The sequence below is a fragment of the Camarhynchus parvulus genome, chromosome 1A, assembly GCF_901933205.1.
Source record: "Camarhynchus parvulus chromosome 1A, STF_HiC, whole genome shotgun sequence".
Classification (NCBI taxonomy): Eukaryota; Metazoa; Chordata; class Aves; order Passeriformes; family Thraupidae; genus Camarhynchus; species Camarhynchus parvulus.
The window spans coordinates 29,449,287-29,473,898 of NC_044586.1; the positions used below are offsets into that span (position 1 = coordinate 29,449,287).

The following is a 24,612-nucleotide window of genomic DNA, read 5'->3' on the forward strand; positions in this document are numbered from 1 at the left end:
TGCAGGAAATAATAAAGTCATTAAAAACAAGGTGAGAAAAGCTTTTATTTGGACATGAAGCAGACACACTGGTACATCATATAACATCTGTGAAAATGTTGGAGGATTTTCATATTAAATGACTGGGAGAAGTGGGATGTCAAAGATGTTTGATCCAGTGTTCTTTGATATGTACTGTAAAATTCTTCATTCAGTGGGCCTAATCTGGAATACTAAATACTTTTATTTAGAAAACCAAAACAAATCAATTTGAATTAGGTAAAGGTATGTATATGTAGGTAAAAGGATATAGTTTGAAAAGTCATATTTTAAATCCTAATTTTTTTTTTAATGCACAATAATACATGTCTTTCCAAATAATTTAAAGTGTCTGTAGATGCAGTTACACCTACTTTGCAGTTACTTGTGTACAGTAAGCTCAAAGTAAACATCCATTTGCTTCCTCATACTAACATTACCAAGCTCATGAGTCATAGCATAGGTTGAGAAATGAATATTCATGGACCTCCCACTTCTGACCAAAACACAATTGTTTCTGTCACACGATATGAATGACCCAATTTTGTTTATCTGACAGGTGCTTTTGTGGTTACAGTATATGAAAAAATTGGAGGAAACTGAATGTGACATTCTAAGAGACTGCATAACCCAGCAGTTGAACTTACTGTCACCACTACAGGAACACTCAGGTATTACCTCCCCTCTTATGTAGGACTGGTCCCTGCCCCAGGAAAAGGTGATCTTTTATTTTGTTACTATTGTTCTAGATGAGAATACATCAACATGTTAACTTAGTTTGCTTTATTACTCTTACACTATAGCTTCAGACCAGGAGACTCTTTTAGCCAGGTGCCAAGGTGAAACAACAAACTGAATAAGTTATTTTGGGATTCTCCTGTTACTCTTAAATGCGGGACATACCTTTCTCCTCTTGTTAAAAATCAGTACTAACGTTTTCCAGAGCTGACATTGTAGACTGAAGACCTCTGCTTCTGTTCAGACTGGCAGGCCAAGAAGCTGACAAGAGGGAAATTACCCAAATTACCCAAGCTCTTTCTGAGATTCAGACAGGATTTTTCATTTTATGGAAAAGATAACTTTTTTCCCACACATTTTTTCTTATCATAAGTTTCTGGGGATGAATCTGTGAGTACTGAAAGGAAAGAAAGCAAAGAAAAAATTATAATGAGTGAATGTTGACAGTCTGAATCAAAGGCTCAGTGCTTTATAATCAAAGCTTTGGAAAAACAAGAATAGGACGACCCTGAGGCTTTGGCACTGAGTTCAAGAACACCCCTAGGAGTCATTGCACCTCCAAGAACTGGGAGAACTGAAATGGAAACAAAGGCCTCTCAAAAAAACAGGGGAATAAGTTAATCCATTTACTACTGCCAGAAATTATGCTGTGGGAATACATTCTTCCTAGGAATGTGTTAGGCAATGGTCACAGCTGGGTATGCTTCCAGTTTAAGCAGTGCCCCAAAAACCACTGAATGGGATGGAACTCTCTATTAACTTCAGTGAGTTTTTAATCAAGCCCAACTAAGTCAAACAGCAAGATTTAAAGACAGCTGAGGAAGTTCACAAGACAGTAACTTAGACTGCACAAGGCCAGAGGATCTGGAAAAAACCTAAATGTCACTGAAGGGACTAATTAGAGGACATGAAAAGTTCACTCCCAAGTCTCGGGAATTTCATTATCTTCTGTGATAACAGGACTCAGAAAATGCAAGCAATGATCTGAATCTGTTTCTAACTCATGTGCAAATTTACTGTGAGCTTTTAAAAAAGCTTGGGGTTTTGCTCAGTGATGCCACAAGATCTCTAAGTAGTCTTTTTTTTCTTTTATCTTTTTTTTTTTTTGGGTGTCTTGGCTTTCTAGCTGGTCTAGAATTGCTAGCATCAGGACTTCTGTCATCCAAGCTCAAACAAATTGCCAAACATTAATTTTGGCATCAACTAAAGCATGTCCCCTACAGATACAGAACTCAATCTCCACATTCTTGTTCTTTAAAGCATAAAGCAAAACAAACAAAACTGTTTTCTTATTTGTCTGCTTAGAAACTATCTTTCTCATAAGCTTGTAAAATTCTTTATATAAAATATACTCTTTTGCGGATAAGTTTCCCTATCTCCAACAAAAAATAGAAATCCAACATTTGTAAGTTAACATTTTCAATTAGTTTTACTTGCTTAGTGTTTCTGGAAAACAAGGTCAGCAAAGCATATTGTATTCTGACAAGAGTACAGTATACCACTAAAATCAAAGTTAAGATCCAGACACAAAGTAGTTTGAACTTCATTGGTATTGTAAAACTAAAAAAGCAAACCTACAGATACAAAGGTTTCAGGCCCTGGGTCTCAGTATGCCTAAATCTACTTAGTTGTGTAAGAAGGAAGATAAACATTAATAATTATATTAATAACTTGTTACAGATAAGAATTTTCCTTCAATTTTCCTTCAATAAAAAATAAAAAATTGGGATCTTTTGCACAAGTGAAAGCAATGATTATTGGACCTGCCTAGAGAGAATATGTTTTGTAAATGAAAGAGACACATCAGAAGTGAGGATTTAGCAGAACAAATCTTAAATTACCAAGCACAGCAGAAAATATTACATTGAAAAGTGAAATAATGTAAACTACTTGCAAATGGAGCAGCATAAAAATTATCAGTAGCGCTAAGAAGGTGAATAGAATGTTTGCTTTGTTTTCAGGAAGGAGCATACACAGGTATGTATTGCAAGCAACTAGATCACTAAATTAAGGAGTAAACTGAGGCTACTGATCTGAAGAGAGAGAAGAGCAACAGGACACAATAGTGTAGTGTTTTCACTCTACTTACTGCCCTGATTCTTCATGGAAGAAGACGCTTTTGCCATGGGAAAGACAGTGAAAAAGAAATTAAAAATACCTGAGTTAATGATTCAAGACCTCTATTTTCATAGAAGCAATTCAAGCTAAACTTTCCTAAGAAAGAAGTCTGTTATCCAAGACTGGTCATATTCTAAAAGCCACTGCAGACTTGACCCAATTGCCAAAAGAGCACATGATACCTTGAGCTATTTGTCCCACAACACCCTAATCTCTAGTATCTGCTAACAGAGCTACTGCTCTTCTACCGCTTGGCCTATTGGCCAAACATCTTGGATTCTTGCCACAAGGCACGTGGCTTAAAACTCTTGATGTGCTTTCATGGCTCATGCAAATTTTGTCCACTAGGGTGGCCTTATTGGGAAAAAAAATTGCTGTGGAAGTTACATAAAGCAAAGTGAATAAATTTTCCTTAGGACATTGGAGCCTTATACATGAATCTTACATCCCTCCAGGGATACAGGAGAGGTTCTGTTGTTAATATTGTATGTTGACAGTATTAGAAGGCATATTTCATTGAAGAGTTGGAAAAATTATGAAAATATTCAGAGGAATAGGTGGATGTTTTACAAATACTGATAATACAAAAGTAAAGAATTAAGTAGAAACTGATAATAAAGAAAACAATCAATTAAGAAAACACGCAGCTTGACATGCTAATATAGTAAAACTTTTTTCCGGTGTAAGAGAGCACATTATACTAGAGTATATGACCATTATTTGCAGCCTATGATAGAGATTTATATCAATTAAGAAAGTGGCATTTCCTCTTGGAAGGAAAACACTTGAAGTAGTGTATTTTATGAGCATTGCTCCATAAGTACTTACAGAAAAGTAAGGGGGGTGGGAGGAAAGTACCTCTGAATAAATACCAAACAATACCTGCAGTAGATGGAAATTTGTTAAACATTATCACATATAATAAGCCGCAAAATAGAGATGTTACATACAGAGAAAATATTAATATATAACTCAATTTGCTGAAGGCTTGATTTTGGACAAATTTGTATTTGTAGGTTATCAGGTAATACAAAAAAAGTTGTTTCCAGAACACAACTTATTGCTATATTGGTAGGAGCACCAAGAAATTTGAGGGGAAGAGGTAAAAAAACTGTCATGTGAAATAAAGGCCATTTCCTTACAACAAATCTTTGTTTGACCTTCCAAAAATTCAGTTCAGCAAAATCATATATTAAAGGGGCTTGAAGTCTGAGAAACTCCCCTGGGCTGAGGTCTTCAGCTGAGGGTAGAAGCTGTACTACCTCCCACAGCCGCAGAATGCCACTGCCATTGGTCAGGGTCTAATAGCACTGGCTCTGCATTCTGAGTAACTCCATCCTATTTGAGACAGCGGAAGCTAAAGGTAAGTTTTGGCACTTCTCTCTTAGTTGAATTTTTATCGCTGGAAATACTAGTATTTGTTTTATTTTATCATGCTTAATACTGATTCAAAGCTTGCAGATTGTGGAGACTATTTATTTTTCCCTGGATATGTCTTAGTTCCTTCCTGTGAGAGGTGTAAGTAATCTTCATCAAAATATTTGATCTTACAGCTACTGCAGATGCCAATATTTCTGCAGTGGATTCCAACATACTACATGAAAGGGGAATAGAGACATGCAAACCCTGCAAATTAGTGCAGCTACTATAGCCAAAAGTCAACTTTTTTTTTCCACAGATATTTGCTGGGTTTGTCTCTATATATGCAAAATTTAGTACTTATCAAACCTTATACCATTTAAAAACCTTTTATTTTTAGGAGTTGTGGCATGCAAACAATTATGCATAGTGAACATTTTTTTATTTAAGAATTGTTTATTGAGAGGAAAAATTACACCATATATGTTAGTACTACATTTTGGGTTGATAGACAACACCCTCTATAGCTGAATCATCTGAGATAAATGACATGGAAAGGAAAAGCAAGACCAAAACCAATTCTGTCAAAAATAGGCAGCAGAAAACAAAGACCAACAAATACCTGCTAATTCCAGCATATTTAAGAGATTAATTGCATTTCTATTTTATTTTACTTTATTTAATTTTTTTGATAAAGCAGAATACTTTTAGTAAAATTGGAAGCTAATACGGAAAGGTGAAATTCATCTAAGCTTTCTCAAAGAGAAGACCCAGTGATTCTAGCTTCTTCCAGCAGCAGTCGAACTCTTTCTGAATAAAGAAAATGAGAGAAAAATGAACGCCTTGTGTTACTGACTATCCCCAGAGGAATTTCATATCCTCACGCCTAAACCAACTTTATAAAGACCTCTTTTCATGAAGCTAAAATTCAGCTTGTTGCCCAGTACATACATTAAAAAAAGTCTCATGTATTTCTTGTACTTCATTATAAGTAGCTACAATTTTGAAATTAAATATTTAAGTGTGTGTATCACGGCATCACATAAGGAATACAATTTATTAGACTTATGCATTTCTCATTATCTCTGTGCTTTTGGTGAAATTAATGTGAGCTGTAGATAAATAAAGATGTAAGTAAAGAATGCTGAATAGAGCCTTGTGTCTATAGGCATCTTATATGATAAAAGTGAACGCATCATTTACAAGGAAAAGGGAATGCATAAACACTACTTCTCAAGCCTAGCATGAATTGTCCACCATTTTACTGAATTCTGGAACTTTATATAGGTGATAATTCAATTTTATAGAACTTTAAATAGGTGATAATTCAGTTTTACAATTCTATTTTCCACGAAGAACAGGTGAATACACCACACCACAATTTCTCACTACTTCAAAAATGGTTTTGATTGAATAACAAAGGAATTCAGCATACTGGTGTTCCTGTCCTTGGGGCAACATTTTATTTTTTATTTTGCTTCCAAGACCTTTGCAAAAGTATGGTCCAGATGTGCCACACCAAGTAAAATTATGTTCTGACAAAACAACTAACAGGTGAAAAGTGTTTTGATTATGCTTATCCAGAAATTACAGAGTTTCTAATTTTTTCCAGCAGGTTGGTGGTTTTGTTTGTTTGCTTGATTCTGTTTAGTGTTTTTATGATGGAGGAGAGATATAATATTACATTATTATACATTTCAAAAGATTATTTATTGTGATAGAGACAAGTAATATAATAATTTATCTTTTCTCTAGTTTCTCAAAAGTTCATACCTAATTGCAATGAAAATAGGTGAAGTTAGATGAAAGGGCAAAAATATCATTCAGATATTTATTTTTACACCAATAAAATTCCATAGATCTTTTCTAAATTATATGACCATGAATATGGCCAAAGCAATATGAAGAATTCTCAGCTCCAGGGACTCTTCATGAAGAAAAGCAGATTAAACTACTGAGTCACCATAAATAAATGCTAATTATTCATCAGAAATATTGTGGGGTTTATACATAAGTACTGTATTTGTGACATTAAATTGTCATAGATTCCTTGTCAACACCAGAGTACCTACCATCTGTCCAATTTCTTCTCTTTCAGAAAAGAAAACAAAATGCAGACCTTTGTAAATGTTTTTCTGGGATTTTTTATCTTTGAGTCTGTTGTAGCTGCCCCTATCAGTGATACCATAATTTATGATTCTGAGTTCTATGACATACCACTTGGAGAGCTGCCTCATCCATTTGCCTATGATGAAAACAAGCAGTCTGACCAAGTAGAGGTAATTAGAACTTAATTTATTCTGTCTTTCCAAAGTGCATAAATGCAGAAGTTACTGATCAGTTTTTCTTTGCCATGAAAATACTTACCTGACAAATCTACTCATGTGGTTTCTATTGCCTTTGCAGTTCATTCACTTTTTCCCTAACTTAGAAGCACAGCCAAAATATATTCTAATTGTTCTGGGGTTTATTTGTGGTAACCTTTAAGAGTAGGTGAAAGGTACTATGCTTTCCTCAGGTCTCCATGCAATTCCACAAATTCAGTTGGAGATCATCATTGTAATTTATCTATCTGGGTGATGCATGGAGGCAGTTGAGACAGGATTTCCAGCATTTTCCATTAAATGAGGTTGTAAAATGCTGTTTCTTTAGGTTTATGTTCACTACAAGTGTGTCAGGCTATAAATGCTAATGTTTTCTCTTGCTGCTAGGAAAGTGGCAGAAGGAAGAAAAAAGAAAGGGAAAGCATTTGAATTTAAACATAGGAAAGTAAAAAAAAAAATTACTGAAAAAAACCTGTTGAAATTCTGATACAGCATGAGCGGGTAAGATATGTCGCCTGTAGAAGCAAGGGACTCCACTTCTTGGCTTAAAAGTTTCCTTCCTCTTCTACAATCCTCTATTTCTTTACAATTACTAAAAGGCTACGTTAATTTTTTTTTCTCACCCTGCTGATTAGACATTGACACAACTTCCCTGAAGGTAATATAAGCACTCTGTGATTCAGGATTGTGTGTGATAGAAGTTTAGTAAAAAATATAACATTTAAATTACATGGTATTTTTATTTTTATACATAATGTTTTAGTGCTTTTTCACATAACAATGCATAATTCATGAAAATACAATCCTTTGAAAGATTCATGATTACAGCAGGAGGGACAGGAGCTCTTCTTTCATCAATGTGAAATAGAAATTCGATAATAGTTTTGAAATCAAAGGACAGAGACAATTTAAGAATAACTATATTCCAAAACAGGAGAACTGAAGAGATAAAAATAATCTTAAAGTTAGCACTAAGATCAGAACCTTATAATTAGTAGGAAATTTTCAGTCTAAGAGGAATTGAGAAGAACTTTGCTGCAAGAAACTTACCTTGACTTTGGCCTGTTTCCCTTGTGCCACTCTTGTGCTCTACTTGATTCTGTTTGAGCTCACTTTCCTGATAAAGTCACTACCAATTTTAGTCCCTGTGCTCTATTTCACATTGATTAATAAACCACAATTTCTGCCTCTCCTTGCTCTTAGAAATGAAACCTTTATCATTCCTACAGAAATTACTTCCTTCCCAGAAATGGGAGAAGTTATTTTGAATGTGCCTCATCACTGAGTTTTTCTCATTCAAAGAACAGATTTCTTAGTAATGCATTTAATGGTATGTGGGATTCTCCCGTGCTGTGCTCTCTCTGTGAGGTCCTATAACACCAAAACATGGGGTGGCCCTTTCCAAGTTTCTGAGTGAAGGATAAAGCAAGGCTTCAATGTTCTTTTCCAGCCAAAAGGAAATTCAGGATGACTGATGTTGCACCCAACATGAAAAGATACGAGATCCCAACATGGATCTTTTTTTTTCAGAAGGCATGGAGTAGGCAGAGTCAGGGTAAACTGGTAAACTTCTTTTCCAGAGCAGGATTATCTTCCATTACTGAGCTCTTCCGATAGCCTTTTTAAAATTCATCAGGTAAAGTTCATCCAACACAGCAGTTGAACAGAGTTTTGTTTTGCATATGGATGGACCTCACTGTGAGAGCCTTTATTTGATAGATGTTTAGCCAAAATCTTTTTTTTTGCTTACATTCCTAAATCCATGTGCCACCCAAGAGAATCCTAAGCATTCAAAGTTCCTCACATCCCAGGAAATATGAGTAGTCAGTGCTGTAGAAATCAAGCAAGTTTTATAGACATGTCAGTGTGCTATTTGATAGGGCATGTCAGTCTTGCAAGTTGTATTTTAATCACTGATATTACTGATGTCACCCAAGTTTTAAGCAGAATGTGTTTGATTTCTTGATTGTGGTTATGACTCTACTGCTTAAAATCTTGTTATCATAATGCTGTGAGCAGCACAACTGGATCTATGTGTAAAATATTTATTCAAGGTCACAGGTTAGTTTTTATTATGCATAGTTTGCATGATGAGCAATACCACAGAGACCCAGACAACCAGCAGGCCTTCAACAGATCTAGCCTGTGTGCAGTAACTCTTTAAGACTTGAATTTCCATTTAGAGTTCTGAATCATGTATTCAGGCTATTGAAGCAGTGGAGAAAAAACTCAAATAGCATTTTCTGTTGTTGCTGTTCAATTTAAGATTTGAAAATTCAGTTATGTGCAAATAGAAGCCATTCTGTTTAATCCATTTTTAGACTCATTGGCAAAAATGCAAACTTTAGCAAGGTTGTGTATCCAACTGATTAGCAGAAGGTCTGGGAAACTGACAAGTTCTAGTACCTCAGATGCATTCAGATGGTATTCTTGATAATTTCAATGTGAATTAAAGTAAAAATTAATCTGTGCACCTCAAGGAGTTGGACTAAAGCACCTGTGTCGACATGTCCTTTTCCAGACTATTAGGTACTGTGATCACACATTCGATGTGCAATCACCAAAGTGTGGAAAGACCTAAAGAAAATTAGAAAGGAATTCTTTCCACTCATTCTATCTTAAAAATTAGGCTTGGCATCCCAATACCATGCTCCAAGACAAGTATAAATCATTCTCTTTGGATATCTGTTGAGGTGAGTTGATCTTAGCTGGCTACCAAGGTGACCATCAAAATGCTTTCTCACTCCCCCTTCTCAGACAGACAGGGAAAGAAATTAAGGTTAAAAACTTGGGAGTTGACATATATGCAGTTTAATGAAGAAAAACAAAGGTTGCATGCAGAAGCAAAGGGAAACAAATGATTTATCCTCTACTTCCCATCAGCAAGTGATGGCCAAACACTTCCAGGGAAGTAGGACTTGAGTATGTGTAGCAGGTGCTCCTGATGACAAACACCTTAATAATAAAGCCCACCCCTTACCCTTGCTGCCTCCTTTCTCTCAGCTCTTATTGCTGACCAGATGCCATATTGAATATCCCTTTGCTTAACTTGGGTCATCTGTCCTGGTTGTGTCCCCTCCTGAGATCCTGACCACCCCTGCCCTGCTGGTGAGAGGGGACTGTTGGGGAGACAGCCCTGGTGCTGTGCCAGCCCTGCTCAGCAGTCGCTAAGCACTGGTGCATTTTCAACACCTTTTCAGCTGAAAGCACAAAGCACAGCACTGGGGAATGCCATGGGGAAAGTTCATTCCACCCCATACCCCTATCTTCCTCAAATAACTTTTGATGAACCCTAGACATGTGTTTCAGGATTAGTATGAGAATTTATAATCTTAATACAGTTAAGTAAGGGTGACTGAGTCTATGTTCATGACTTTGCTAATTCTCATACTCTGGGAGTATTGTTTCTTGCGTAGACTGTATGTGTATATATACACACACACACACTTCATTGGATTGAAAACTTTTTTCTGAAAACATTTCTAGATAATGGGTCTTCATGTTTGTCACTTGAAGTCTATTTTTGTCATAGATTCTGGAATAATCTTAAGGCTGGGAAAGGTTAATAATGTATATGTGTAATACTTTCTTTAATGCAAATATTTGCATTGGGAAAGTAGTTGTAGCTGTGAATTGCTTGTGAGAACTGTACTGAATCCTCAATCAAAGCTATGCATTGCCACGTGGTAGGTGGCATAGATTATAAAATCTATGGTTTCCAAGATCCCAGGTTAGTGAGATACAGAAGACCTAGCTAATGTTTTGCATCCAAAGGGAAATTATTACTGGAAAAAGTTAAAGTAATATATCACTCAGAAATAAAATGTGCATAGAGGTATTAAGATAGCAGTATCAACTCTTTCACAGATAATGGCTAAAAAAAGCTGTGTAAAAGAAAAGCCTATTAGCAAGGAAAGAATTCCAAGGTCCTCAAGGAGAAATCTACAGCAAATAAATGTCACTGTAAGTGTACAAGGTTTGTGTTGGATTTATCTTCTGAAACAGACAGTAACAGTATAAACATGAGCTGATGTATCTCCCCTTTTCTTTACAGTTCATTAGTATTTTGAATTAATATTTATATAATGATAGAGTCCAGAGGCCACAGTCAAGACTGGCTCTCCTAACTGCTCTGAAAGCATACACAAAGAGTGATTTCCTTCTTTAAAATGAATAGAATCAAGCCAGACTCTCAAAGGAATTATTGTGTGAGCTTCTCTGTTTTCCCCTCTTTGAAACTAAAACTTTGTTTGGAAAATGTGTGAGAGAAACAAATTGTGGAGAGAGATTCTTATGTACATCAGCTACTAATGCCTAATAAAATGGCACTGCAATTTTATTACAGCATCTGTTAAATATAATCAGTCAATTTTTCTTTAGGTAGGAAAATCTAAGAAAAATAAGAAGCAAAAATATAGGAGCATCAGAAAAATATTTTCATTGCTAAGACAGGCTATCAGTGACGCCAAAAAGCAAAGAAGCACTTTAAGAATGGTTTGCCTAGCACTGAATAAGCAGAAAAGTAAGGGAGTTAGATACAGGTTGTCTGGGTCTGTTTACACAAAAGAGGTGAGCTGTAAAATATGATCCACAAAATATTCAGAAAGAAATACAGTGAAAGTCTAATATTTGATGCATTTTGATTAGCATTACTTGATAGCTTGTTGAATTTTAATCAAACTAATAATAGGGCATTTTGGTGCCTGCACAAAGTTCAGAACTTGAGTTCCACGCACACATTTGCTGGTGTCTGTGTGCATACACACAAACCATCTCTCCTGTTGGCATAACACATGTGAAGAGGGGCCGTGCTTGAGCAAGATCTCATTCTTGCCATTCTGCGGAGTTGACAGAGTCTTACACTGCTGTTCCTGTCTTTGTGGTTGGTATCTGATTAAATAGGAGACTTCAAAGTGGATATACAATGAGTTTTCGGAATATCACACAAATTTTTAAAAAACCCTATTAATTGGTACAAGTAATGTACAAGTCAGATGGCCACATAGCTGATCAGAAAGTTGAACTTATCATTTGAAGCTTCATCCCCGAATAGGAATTTTTCTAGTTTTTCAGAAAGGTTTTGACTACAGATCTTGTTATTCACTTGTCTGCAGTGACTAACAATTCCTTTTCTTTTTAAGATAGAACAATAGGAGAAAAGAAGTCTTTAAATGCAAATTTCAAGAACAAGTTTAGGCCACTTTTGGATAGGAAAGCAAACCTCCCTGCATGTGGCAAAGGGGTTGGAAATAGATGATTTTTATGGTCCCATCCAACCCAAACCATTCTGTGATTCTATGAATAACTTCTACCATAATTAGACATTTTCTTGTATGCCTTTGGTAGTTTCAAAACAGCTATGGGAGAAACCAGTTCCTTTTGATGGGTCAGTGTGTGGAACAACTGTCCCTTCAAGGTTAAAATGCCTATTTTTAAGTTTTGCATTTTTATTTGCATGTGTATTAAATCTATTTTTTTGCAGTAAAAGAAACACTGAAACAGAACACACTTCAGAATTCTTCTGCGTTTTAAACTTATCACATGTAATACATTTAAACTTATCACATGTAATACATCAGCTTTGATCCTAAAAGATGTACACATAAAATAGACACATAAAAAAAGACACATAAAATAAACTCCTGAGCCTCTCCTAGTCTTTTGTTTGTCTCACCTCTTTTACTGTCAGTGGTGAGATATAGACACCTAAAGAGCCCACCCTAAAAGGAATTTCTGTAGCCAATGTCTGCAGCTGCTTTTCAGAAGTTTTGTCTCATTCTATACTGACTGTGAAGTGATGCTAATATAACTAAATGCCCAGCCTATGGATGGCAAGCAGGAAGTTGGATTTTACCAATTGCATTTTATCACTTACTGATGTGTTCTGATTTCTGCATTCTTGACTTTTGTAACTTCCTGGTCTGAAAGTGCCTCTGAATTGGCCAGCCTCACTAGGAACTTTCATTGGAAATTGGACTCACATTGGATAAATATAGGATAGGGAAAAAATTAGGTACTCCATGCAATCTTAGGAAAGGTATCACTGTCCTTTGGCGTGCTCTGAGACTAATCTGCACTGGTATTCTCTAAATCTCTTGATTGATTCCAAAGACAGAGTAGGGTAACTATTAACCACATAGATGGCTAAAGATAAGTGACATGATGCCCCTTCAGTTTTTTCTTATGCCATGTATTAAAACTGTCTTGGAAGGCAGATTATTATTTGAAGACTTGTAGATATTGCCGAGGAGGAACACACTTTATTGTATTTCTCTACAATATTCTTCCTGCTTTGTGATTTTTCACAAAGAATATCTCTTAAAGTACCAGATGAAATACAAGTCCACTCCCTGCCTAATTCCAGGCTCCCATCTCCCTCCAAAAAACCCTATGGAAAATAATGACATTAAGTGATATACAATCATTTATGTTTCAATTTTTTTTAATTAAAGTCCAGTTGCCAAAAATAAACAAACATCTGGAAAATGAGGGATTATTCTGTACAGCATATAGTCCAAGAAACATCTTTGTCTTGTTAAAATCTTGCATGATTTATCAAACTTGTAAAAGATACAAAGCTGCATGGATCATATGACCAATAATGGGAAACAGACTTTTACCTTTAGGTCACTGGTTCAAGTCCAAGTTATGTACAGCAAGAAAATACTGATCATGCACGGGTCTGGTATGTTAAACACATATATCAATGAACTCCTACTCTGTTGCAAGTATAAAAACTGCAACATCATTACGTTAACAGCAATAATTTTTATTTTCTTATGACACTTACAACTGCAGAACACTGAACAGATAAAGCTAACTATTTGGAACAGTCTCCCTAAACCCCAGACATAGTACATTTGCAGGGAAACTGCTGGGAGACTTTCAACTGTGTATCTGCAAATCTAGGTAACATCCTACAGTAAGAAAGAGATAACAGCCTAGAAATGGAAGTACTAGAGGTTAACACCTCCGCTTTGCTACCCAACAGCTGCAGTGATTAATCAACTAAGAACCCTCAGAAAACATAAAGTAAATAACAAATCCCAAGATAGTAAGTTCCATAAAGCATGCCCCAAATATGCAGAGAGGTGGCAGTCAGTGTAGATGACCCAAACCCCATAACAAGTGAAAGGAAAATTATCTTTGGTCTGAAGCCTATTTACAAAGTCTATCTTGAAAATACTCTTCTACAGAATATTAGTTTTAGTAGAAGAAAAGTTGTATTTACAGATATTACCAGATCTTAAATCTCTGGATTTAATTCCGAAGTTCAGAAGAGGGATTCTTATCTGATTTCCACAAATCTGGTGAAGAAGTAGACAGCATGTGCAAGAACTTTAGGGCAGCACTAACCTGGGTCAATAAAAGTCTGGAATGTATCTCTCCCTCCAGGCTTCCTCCATTCGGAGAACATCTGTCCCATTTCCTTTGTTCCCAAAATCTTCTTTTGATTTGTCCCCAAGCCCATTCCTGGTTAAGCTGTCTACTGTCAGTGGTGCAGATGGTAACATTGTGTATTTGTCTGCACAAAAGGACAAGGTACATCCTTACTCACATCAACTCAAGTTACTCAGTTCAGCTGAAGGTCATCTTGTTTCAGGCCAAAAGTTTCAGCTTCAAGCCATTCCCCCTTGTCGTATCACTACATGTCCTTCTAAAAAGTCTCTCTCCAGCTTTCTTGTAGGGTCCCATTTGGGCACTGAAAAGCTACTTTTCTCTGGGCTGGACAACCCCAACTCTCTTAGCCTGTCTTCATCTTGGCTCCCCTCTGGACTTAATCCACACAGGCCCATGTCCTCCTTGTGCTGGAGACTCCAGTGCTGGATGCAGTACGGCAGGTGGGGGTCCCACAAGAACACAGTAGAAGGGCAGAATCACAGCCCCTGAGCTGCTGGTTACATAATAAATATGTACACACATACAAAGAGATTCAAATAGGGATCAAATACAGCAAAGATTTGCTTGTGCTTGGAATCCAGATGTTAGGTGTTTTAGTTCCTTTAACTTCTATATTCTACATACAAAACCAAATTTTAAAAATTCTAACTATTTGGCCAGTCAATGACTTTTTACCTGTCTTTTAAAATTATAATTTATGAACACTACTGTGATGGATTTCAGCAACTGGTTCTTCATGAAGGCAGCAAAGAAAGCAATAGCTGTGGGATGGTGTCAAAAAAGGAGATGCTTGGTCAGGTTAAAGACTCGGGATTCAGTAGTTTTGTGGTGGTGGTGTGCTAGAAAGCTGCAGTGGATGAAAACTGAAGCAGAATTTTGGGCTTTGGTGCCTTTGCACTTGGAATAATGATACTGTGTCAAAATTTCTGTATTTGGCTGTGTCTTAGGAAAAGATAAGGACTGCTAACTGCAGCACAGGGGTGCAGCACCTGCAGTGTTAAATGCATTACCTATTGAAGCCTGAATTACTGCTAATAAAGTCCAGGGCAAGGAAGCAAAAAGGGCCTTTGCATGGTATCCACAGATGCTTTATTCAGCCACCTGGTAAGATGTTCAGGTCCCAGGCACACACGGGGAGAGTCCAGGTTTCCCTCTATCCGAGGGGCAGGGGGTGAACCTGGTCTCGGGGCAGTACAAAGATGAGGGCCAGTCAGGGAATAGGGCGGGATTGGCTCAGGGACATAGGAACAGACGTAGGAACAGGAGTAGGAGCCCATGGGGTCTTAACAGCTTTTTGGGGGAAGATTCTTCTGAACCCCTAAACTAGGGGATGCCCCCCAGGGTCTCCACAATTACCTACATTTTTAACAGCACCTCTGATGTGCAAAACCCTATAATGATACTAATTAATTGTTTTAGACTTAAAGAATAGAGTGCACTTTCAAAAGGGGCTCTGGCTCTGCTGAACAATATTATTAAACATGGGAAAATGAAGATACAGTCGGAAAGTAACTTGCAAAGATCACACAACTGTCTGGGTGATTACAGAAAACAGCTCTACCTCTTTGCTAACATAGACCCCCCTCTGCAGCAAGCCTGGCAGGTCTGAAATACTCTTTTTATGAGAGGTGATGTGAAACAAGACAATTGCTATACTGTAATTTTTATCCTGAATTGTCATATAAGAAATCCAACAGAATGCATTTTTAGAATTAGAGGTAACCTGACAGAATTAAATGCTTTGATTAGTTATGTCGATTGAAGGACAAAATAATAAGTTTTCTAGTTCTATGTAAGGATCTTCCAAATTTTATAAGTGTTTTAAAACCAAGGTTTTATCCAATATATCAATTTTTTCATACTACATAATACAGCTACTAATGAATGAAGTTAACCAAAGTCTTTAACATATTAGAAAGCTATGTGAAGTTAGAGTTCAGAATTATGTAGTAATATTTTAAAATCATGTTCAGAATTATTAAGTAATATTTTAAAGTCATGTTAGTGTCCTAAGCAGAGCCTGCACACCTATATTGGATTTGGATTTATGATGGTACAATTTAAAATTTTATGGTAAATGACTTGCACCTTTTTGATAGTTCATAGCAAATTTTCATTTTTTACATATGTTTATAAATTTTTATCACAAATCTAATGTATCTTTAAATAAATATGGAAAAATTTTTTTTCTAGTATATATTCTCAGTAATGAATTATATGCATGTGTGCACACAGTGAAAAACTTAAAAGACAGACGAAAAATGAACAAGAATGTTGGATTTTCATGAATTGTTTATAAATCATCAGAATTCATTATAGCTCCTGGATAAAATGCAGGTCAAGCACTAAATCTTAGAAGATATGTGACCTCTTGTGGAAGAATATGAATAAATGCAAGAGAAACAGGTTCCAAGGGAAGTAAACAGTAACAATTCCTTTTAATTTTTCCCAGACAGATATTGGGGCAAAACTACTGTCTGTAATTCAAGAGAGTTATTCTTCTGCACCATTGACAGAAGAAACTGAGGATGAAGCATCAACACCAAAATTAATTGATGGGTCTTCAGCACAGGGGTCAGGGGTTCTTGGACCCCAGACTCAGGATGGTTAGTAGGAAAGAGAAATGTTTTTGTGTGTAGTGTTGATTTTGAGCAAGCCCATTTTATTTTCTTTTTTACTGAAAATGAAGTACATAGTTTCTGTATGTCTCTTACTGAAGGAAGAATCTATCTTGAATCCTCCTCCAAAGTCAGATAGGTGCCTAGTCAAAAGGTCTCCTTACTACTTCACTATGAAAACAACTGTTTCAATTGTTCCAGAAGATTTACAACTTGAAAATTTGCTGATGGTTGGCAATGTTACCGGTACTTGGTTTTTTGTCTTAGATTTCAATATCATTATCAACTGTCTTTACTTATAATGATTTGCTGCATAATTTTTATAAATGTGTTAATACAAAGTATAATTAAAATGTTGAAGAATTTTTGAACTTGAAAGCTATAAACTGAAAAACTTAAGGAAAGGAAGCTACTCAGAACTTTTTAGTGGAGATATTTTTCAGTTCTTCTGACTATCAATAGTCAAATAAGAACTTTATAAATCTTGCAGAGGAATTAAAATTGCAAAACACAATCTGTCCCTCTCCCACACAAATTTTGCACTGCTAATTTTTGGCATTTGTCAGAAGCTCCTCTAAATTATAGTAGGTAAAGTCCACTAAAGTTATCAATTTCTGTGAGTGATCTTTGCGTTGTATGATGATCAACATACAGTAACAGGAAAATGCTACTTTCTACTATACCCAACACTACAGCTGACTTACATAGAAGAAAAATTAAATTAAAGAAAAAAAACAAACAAACAACCCCAAATATAAACCCCAGAGTTCCTTCTTCCAAAATTGTGTATTCAATGAAATTAATAATTCATAGTCTTATTTTGGTACATACTACAAGTGAGCTTGACCAGGCAAAAATATACACTGTCAAAACAAATAAAAATAGAATGAAAACTTCCAAGGAGATTCTAGGAAAAAAAAGAAAAAAAAAAAGGTCCATACTTTTTCTTTTTCAAGTTTGAAAATTAGAAGACTTTACATTATGTACTGTAAAAATTCTATATGATGAATTCTGTGTCTGTCAACATTTTTGAGTACTGAATGCAAACCAAGTAGTGCATCAACTAAAGAAATGTTCAAGTCAGTAATGTATCAAATCAGATTTCTCTTTTGTCTTTATTTTAGCAACATATTTTCCTGTCAGATGTTGCTGCTATTGGCCTGGCACTGAAAAAAAGACTACAAGGCTCAGTAACATTAAGCCAAGCTCATTTTTCTTGTTGATATCTTTTTGTATTCTTACCTCTGGTTTTTTCTCAGTGTCCACCAGACATAGGTGAAAAATACCACTCCTCCAAGATCAAAAATAAGACAGGGTGAAACCCTTTCCCCATACCATGGTACTATGTTGCAATATTATGAAAAAATGTCGGCCATCCTTAACTCAATATTCATCTAGGCCCAGATTTGCCAGAATAGTTCAAGGTGTGAATATTTTTTTCTCTGTATCAGACCTACTCTCTGTAGCAAATTTAATCTGTCCTGTGGAGAAAGTTGGGAAAAGCATGAAAAGATCGTTATCTCTAGGGAAATTGTATTCCTGGATGTCCAAGTAGAGATTATCACAAAAAAATAAAAGAGTACTCTGCTTATTGATTCTTTAATCTTGCCTCAAAAAACACCTCAATAATCTACAGGTAATTGGGGCAGATTAAGAAGGCATATCTCTCATGTAGCCACATCTGACCTGGAGAAAAAACAAATCTGCAAGAAAAACATTTTCATATTCCTGAATTATCCTATTATTCTATAAATAACAACACCAAACCACCTCATCTGCTACAAGGAGGAGGAAAACATGAAAGAGAAAAGTATTCCTATGGGATTAAAAGTTGATAAAGAGATATGCTGATTTATACACATAATGTATACTCACAATATACTCATAAAAGATGTATCAAAAAGTCAGCATCACAAGTGTTACAATCCAGTTATTAAAATTGTCAGAGGGATGCCTCTGCCTGAATAAAGGTGTAAATGAGACCATATGCCAAAGTCAATAGGATGGATTTTATTTATTAGTAAATGTGAGGGGGAGAGAGAGAGAGATAGAAGGAAATATAAAAAGGGAGGGGGAGGAGAGAAAGAGAGTGTCAGAGAGACAGATTAGGTAGAAAATATCATTCATCAGCTATTATTCCTCCATCCAGATGGAAGTATACACCTGCTAACTTAAGGGGAAATCAACTTCCAGCTGGTTGCTGTCACCAAATAGTCTATTATAGTCTGAGAAACAATTTATTAGAGCAAGTTAATAGTTCTTCTAGGCACAGGGAGAAAAATAAATTCATTTTAAAAAGAATTTAATTACTTTAGTGTTGCAAATATATGATTTCCTAATCAAAGCAGAGTGGGAAATGAACTTTACCATAGACAAAGACTGATCATTAGCTGCTTATGTGAGCATTTCATTATAGTAATTTATGTATGACTTTTATTCATGTCCTTTCTAACAAAGTGTTTTCTTTTAAATTCCTTGATAGGTCTTCCCACTTGCCTTTTGTGTACATGCCTAGGGACCACAGTCTACTGTGATGATCGTGAGCTTCATGCTGTTCCACCATTGCCTAAGAAAACCACGTATTTCTATTCCCGCTATAACAGAATCAAGAAGATCAACAGAAATGACTTTGCTAACTTAAGTATGGATAGCAGTATTACTGAAATCAGCTTTAATTTTGATTATTTCTGGCTCATATCAACCAAAAATATAGTGAAATATTCTATATAATGTTTGATTATGGCAAATTTTGCACACAAATACACATGCATTTTGTTACTTCGGAGCATAATGGTAGATGCAGATTCTCTGTCAAACTTTTGAATACATTAGATGCAGATTCCCTGTCAAACTTTTGAATTATTATACATAACAATGATCATTGATCTTTTTGCTGTTACTTACAATCATCTTTATAAAAGTAATAAAACTCCCCAAATATTCAATTTAATTTTGGGGGTTTTATTAATTGGAAACAGGGCTTGAGTGTCAATTGACTTCTTTATAAAGAAGTCAATATATCAAATTTCTTACATGTAGGAAAGTGTTGAAATAAAGAAATGTGGAACATAGTAGTAGAAAATATGTTTATTTCCCTTTGAGTGTCATTTTCCAGAAGATAATAATTTATAAGGTTCCCAAAACACACAGAAATCTTAAAATTAAACTTTGAAGTCTTTCACTGAAAGATGTATAAAGAATGGGTTTTTAAAATTTCAGGAAATACATTTTTACAAATCTGTTGTATCCTCTTTCTCTGTCAGACCATCTGAAGAGGATTGATTTGACTGCAAACTTCATAACAGATATCCACAAGGATGCCTTCCGAAGATTGCCCCAACTTCAGGAGTTGGTGCTCCGTGACAATAGGATAAGGCAACTCCCTGAATTACCATCTACCTTAACATTCATTGATGTTAGTAAGAACAGGCTTGGTCGCAGAGGGATACCAAATGAGGCATTTAAAGTAAGTTTGGGTGTGATGGTAAAATATTTTCTTCCTCTCTCCAGAGGATGTGGTTAGAAGTGCAGCCTATTTTCATAAGAGAGATGTTCCAGTCCTCCAATCACCTTCGTAGCCCTCAAATGGACCTGCTCAAGGAGCTCCCTGCCTCTCTCTTGTCCTGAGAAATCCAGAAGTGGACACAGCATCCCAGATGTGCCTCACCAGGGCAGAGCAGAGGGGCAGGATCACCTCCCTTGACCTGCTGGAATGCTCTTCCTAATGTACCCCAGGTCTCCATTGGCCTTCTTGGCTACAATGGCACTGGTGGCTCATGGACAGCTTGTTGTCCACTAGGACCTCCAGGTCCTTCTCTGCAGAGCTGCTTTCCAGCAGATCACCCTCCAGTCTGTACTGCTGGTTATTATTTACCAGATGTAGGACCCTGCATTTGCCTTTGTTGAATTTCAGATGGTTCTCGTGCTATCTCTCCAGCCTTTTGGGGTCCTTCTGGAGCGCTGCAAATCCTTCTGGGGAATCAGCCACTGCTCCCAGCTTTGTGTCATCAGTGAACTTGCTGAGGAGGCATCTGTCCTTCCACCCAAGTCATTGATGAACATGTTAAACAATACTGGGCCCAGCACTGAACCTTGGGATAAGGTTCATAAGTGCATAAGGGGCAGACCTCCCACTAGACTGTGCCATTGATTATTATGTCCTTCTGGATCTGCCGTTCAGTCAGTTCTCAATCCACCTCATCCTCTACTCTTCCAGTACACACTTCCTGAGTTTGCTAAGAGTATAGTAGGAGAGAAAGTATTGAAAGCCTTGCTGAAGTCAGGATAGAAAATATTCAGTGTTTTCCCCTCTTCCTTTCTAGCAGTTTCATTTTAGAAGGCAATCAGGCTAGTCAAGCATGATTTACCTTTAGTGAATCCATGATGGCTACTCCTGATCACCTTCTTATCATCCCTGGGGATGAAGATGGATTCTAGAATGAGGCGCTCCATAACCTTTCTAGGGATGGAGGTGAAGCTGACTGAATGGTAGTTCCCTAGATCCACCTTGCTCTTTCTAGGGGTAGATAGGGGTGACACTGGCTTACCTCCTGTCCTCAGGCACTTCTCCTGATCCCTGTGGCCTTTCAAAGACCACTGTGAGCTATGGTGTCTGCCAGATTTCTCAGCACTCATTCCTCCAACAAGTCAAGGGAGAAAATTATTTACCTTTTGAAAAGAATGAGAAATGTATTTTTAACTCAGGCATTTCTTATACAATTATAATTTGCTTCAATACAATACACTTCTGCAAATTTGAGTAGTCTTGTCACAAAAGAAAGGTAACAACATCATCATTAAAATTACATCTTTAAAAATTCTGTAGATTTTTGAAAAACATTTTCCCCTTCATTTTAATCTGAACACCTATCCCTTATCAGCAACCTTCTCAGCCTATGCAAATCAGAGTCCATTACTGTCTTTGAATTTCTGTCTTTTCACCATATCATGCTGAAACAAAATGTTCTCCTATCTGGTGGTGCTCATTGAAGTGATAAATTTCAAACTTACTTGTCAGAGATTTTCAAATATATCTCTTATTTCCCCCTGTTTTCTTCCATATTCCTCTAGAATCTCGATGAACTGCAGCATCTTTATATCACTGACAATAACTTGGATCACATTCCATTGCCACTCCCTGAAAGCCTCCAAGCTCTTCATCTTCAGGTAGGCTACAAAAGAAATGGCTCTTTATATCATGCTCAAAGTGCATGCACAACTCGGAAGGGCAAAATATTTGTCTTGAAGCAAATATTTGCTTCTTTTTATCCAAAAGTGTTCTTACTTGATTAAACAAGCTATGGGAAATATAAAATTAACTAGTGGTTGCAAGTCTTTTAGAGAAGTAAAATTTAGCTCTGCTAAGCATTAATTTTCAGAATTTTTAATAAAATATTTTTCAAAAATCAAATTCTAGAATTACTATGACCTAATAGTTTCTTTCTGAAACCTTCCTTTTAACCTTTTCCAGCTCTGCTTCTTTCCCTTTATCTCATCTTGTACCAATTTACAGTTTTGTTTATCAGATGTTTTTACTTATTACATCATACAGAAAAAGCCTTTCAGTAAGCAATGTAATGTACCTCACATCATTTAACCTCGATCTTTCAGTGAGTAAATTGATCAAAACTCTCTTCCTGCTAGCTGACTTCCTTTTCACCTGTTTGTGCCTGTAAATTAAATATTCAGTGCTATGTGCTACAGAAAAAAGTTAGTGAGCAAGACTTTGTCCACACCAATTTTTCACTAGCAAAGGAATGGAGAAGGAACAATTTTCAGCCCTCCTTTTAGGTAATGAGCTTTTTAGTCCCAGTTTCCTGACAATGCTGTATTGCAATGCAATTCATTGTTGAGAATGGTTCACTTCAAGAATGAAAGCCCAATGAATATAAGGCATGTAAGAGCAATTTAAATCAAAGGAATATAACCAAATGCATTCAATTTTGCCAGTACATATACAGGTGTGAGTTAAACTAATGTGAGAGGGCTGGGGAGAAAGAAATTGTCACAGATCAAATTACAGAGTTGTACCTTTGCAGGCTGAGGCATATTAAGATGTCAGGATGATAATTATGTTTCTATGATTTTTGGACTGGCCTATGGTGGATCAAATTTGTCTTAATATGGCTCTTCACTATAATCTGGGAATGAAAATGCTCTATACTTCTACCAGGCTCCTCCTTCAAAACCTGCTACATGGTTTGAGTTACTTAGTTCTGAAGTTTTGCATTGGCCAAAAAATTTTCCCCTGCTTGGAAGATTTCTCTGTTGATGACTTTCTGCCACAATCTGGGCCCTTGAGTTCAAGCAAGTATCTCTCTATACACTGAAAATACATCCATAAATGGTGTTTCAGAATAAAAAAAATACTTTCAGGTAACTATTCTGATAGCTCCTTTGTTGTTTGCTTGTTTTCTTTTAGAACAACAACATTCAAGAGATGCATGAAGATACTTTCTGCAAAAGGAGAGATTTTACTTATGTGCGTAGGGCTCTTGAAGACATCAGGTTGGATGGCAATCCCATCAACCTGAGCAAAACACCTTATGCTTACATCTGTCTACCCCGTTTGCCAGTTGGTAACCTCATCTAAGCTACACCAACCTAGATGAATTTTTACAAACATCATTTATTTGGGAAATATTTCTGTTAATATTGGAATTTAATACTGAGACACTGAGAAGATTATGAAATGCTAAAAGACAAATCCATTATCTACCCAACTGCGAGTTATTTAGCAATATCAAGAAAAACACTTTACTACAAAAACAATGCAAATACAACATTTTTTGCTAAATTGTTCAGATCTAATGTATGAATTCTAAATTTAAATAATTTTTACATATTAAAGTCTATCTATTATATGGTAAACAAAGAAAAATAAAATTGTGTACATGATTATTTACTGGGTCTTATTTTAATTAAATACTATTCTCTCAGAGATACATCTAATTTTCCACTGTTTTCCTTAAAGGTCCCTTTATTTTTGAAAAGTATTAGCAATATTCCAAAAAACATGTTTTCTTCAGAAAACAGAATCATTCCTTCAGATTACCCTTCCATAATCTATCTATATTTTTGCAGCAATAATTTATCTGTGTAATGCTGATGAGATTCTTGGTAAACCCTGTTAACTTAGGCTTTTTGGAGTGATGCAGCTATTTCTGCTGCTGGCTTCTGGAGCTGGGAGGCATACAGGTTTACCTCAACAGCATAATCCATTGACCAGTACAAATACTCCTTCAGCCACAGACTCAACCTGGGAGACCCACGAAATCTCAACCATGTAATTACTTTAAGTTACAGGGAGTTCATGTTAAATGTCTATTTTCTAGTAAATATCTCACCAGAAAGTAAATACATGAAGACATGCTCTGCAGAAAAGCTGAAGCTATCAGGGTTCAACAGGAGACAAGTAATGGCATTAAATCAAACTCATAATTGTGAGGATTAAGCCACATGTCTAAAAGACTTTCCCTTGATGCAATGAAACTGAAATGGCAATGCAGCTTGAAAAAATTTGAATATGCTTAGTCAATATGGCTCTCCAGTAAGCATCTTTGATACCTCAGTCAAAATTGATCACAGATAAGTGAGTGTTATTAGCTGAATGGGCTGCTAGAGAAATCTTTGATTTGAGGAGATCCCCAAAATAACCAGGAGATAAAGAATGACTGCAGAACTTGCTATAATTAACATTATAAGCCAGAAAGCTTTCCAAAAAGTCATTGTGGTTAATGAAAGCACTGATCTGCCTCTTCTTACATGGAGTTTGGGATCACAGACTGTACCTGGCATAATAGCTAGGGTCACCTTGATCAAGAAAAGACTGTGAACCTTCCTCTTTTTTTTTTTTTTTTTTAATTTCTCTGTGGAGCTGGGCTCAGAACTGTCAATATTCATAAGCAAAGACTATAGCAATCTCTAGAAAAAAAGGCCTTAGGCAGATTTAGTTTCACTCAGGTACAGCGTCAGCTAATCATTTCATGGACTGCTACTGCCATCGTGTGTTGATTAATAGTGACACTTGAAATCAT

At 36.2% G+C, this 24,612-nt stretch overlaps 1 protein-coding gene across 1 annotated transcript; it reads left to right on the forward strand.

Annotated features, from left to right (window-relative positions):
- The first annotated feature begins 4,158 nt into the window (after window positions 1-4,158).
- On the forward strand, window positions 4,159-23,449 carry EPYC (epiphycan). The gene is made up of 7 exons (XM_030959357.1): window positions 4,159-4,237; window positions 6,332-6,512; window positions 16,411-16,564; window positions 19,059-19,217; window positions 19,840-20,042; window positions 21,647-21,742; window positions 22,998-23,449. Exons 2-7 carry the CDS (start codon window positions 6,345-6,347, stop codon window positions 23,166-23,168), a joined length of 951 nt encoding a protein of 316 aa, XP_030815217.1. The 5' UTR covers window positions 4,159-4,237; window positions 6,332-6,344; the 3' UTR covers window positions 23,169-23,449.
- Window positions 23,450-24,612: the final 1,163 nt, after the last annotated feature.

What these genes read in the sequence shown, in the direction of transcription:
- EPYC (XM_030959357.1), top strand. Translation starts at nt 6,345, where the DNA reads ATGCAGACCTTTGTAAATGTTTTTCTGGGATTTTTTATCTTTGAGTCT. An exon ending in AAATGACTTTGCTAACTTAA is followed by an intron (nt 19,218 to 19,839) that starts GTATGGATAGCA and finishes TTTCTCTGTCAG; the next exon opens with ACCATCTGAAGAGGATTGAT. An exon ending in TCCAAGCTCTTCATCTTCAG is followed by an intron (nt 21,743 to 22,997) that starts GTAGGCTACAAA and finishes GTTTTCTTTTAG; the next exon opens with AACAACAACATTCAAGAGAT.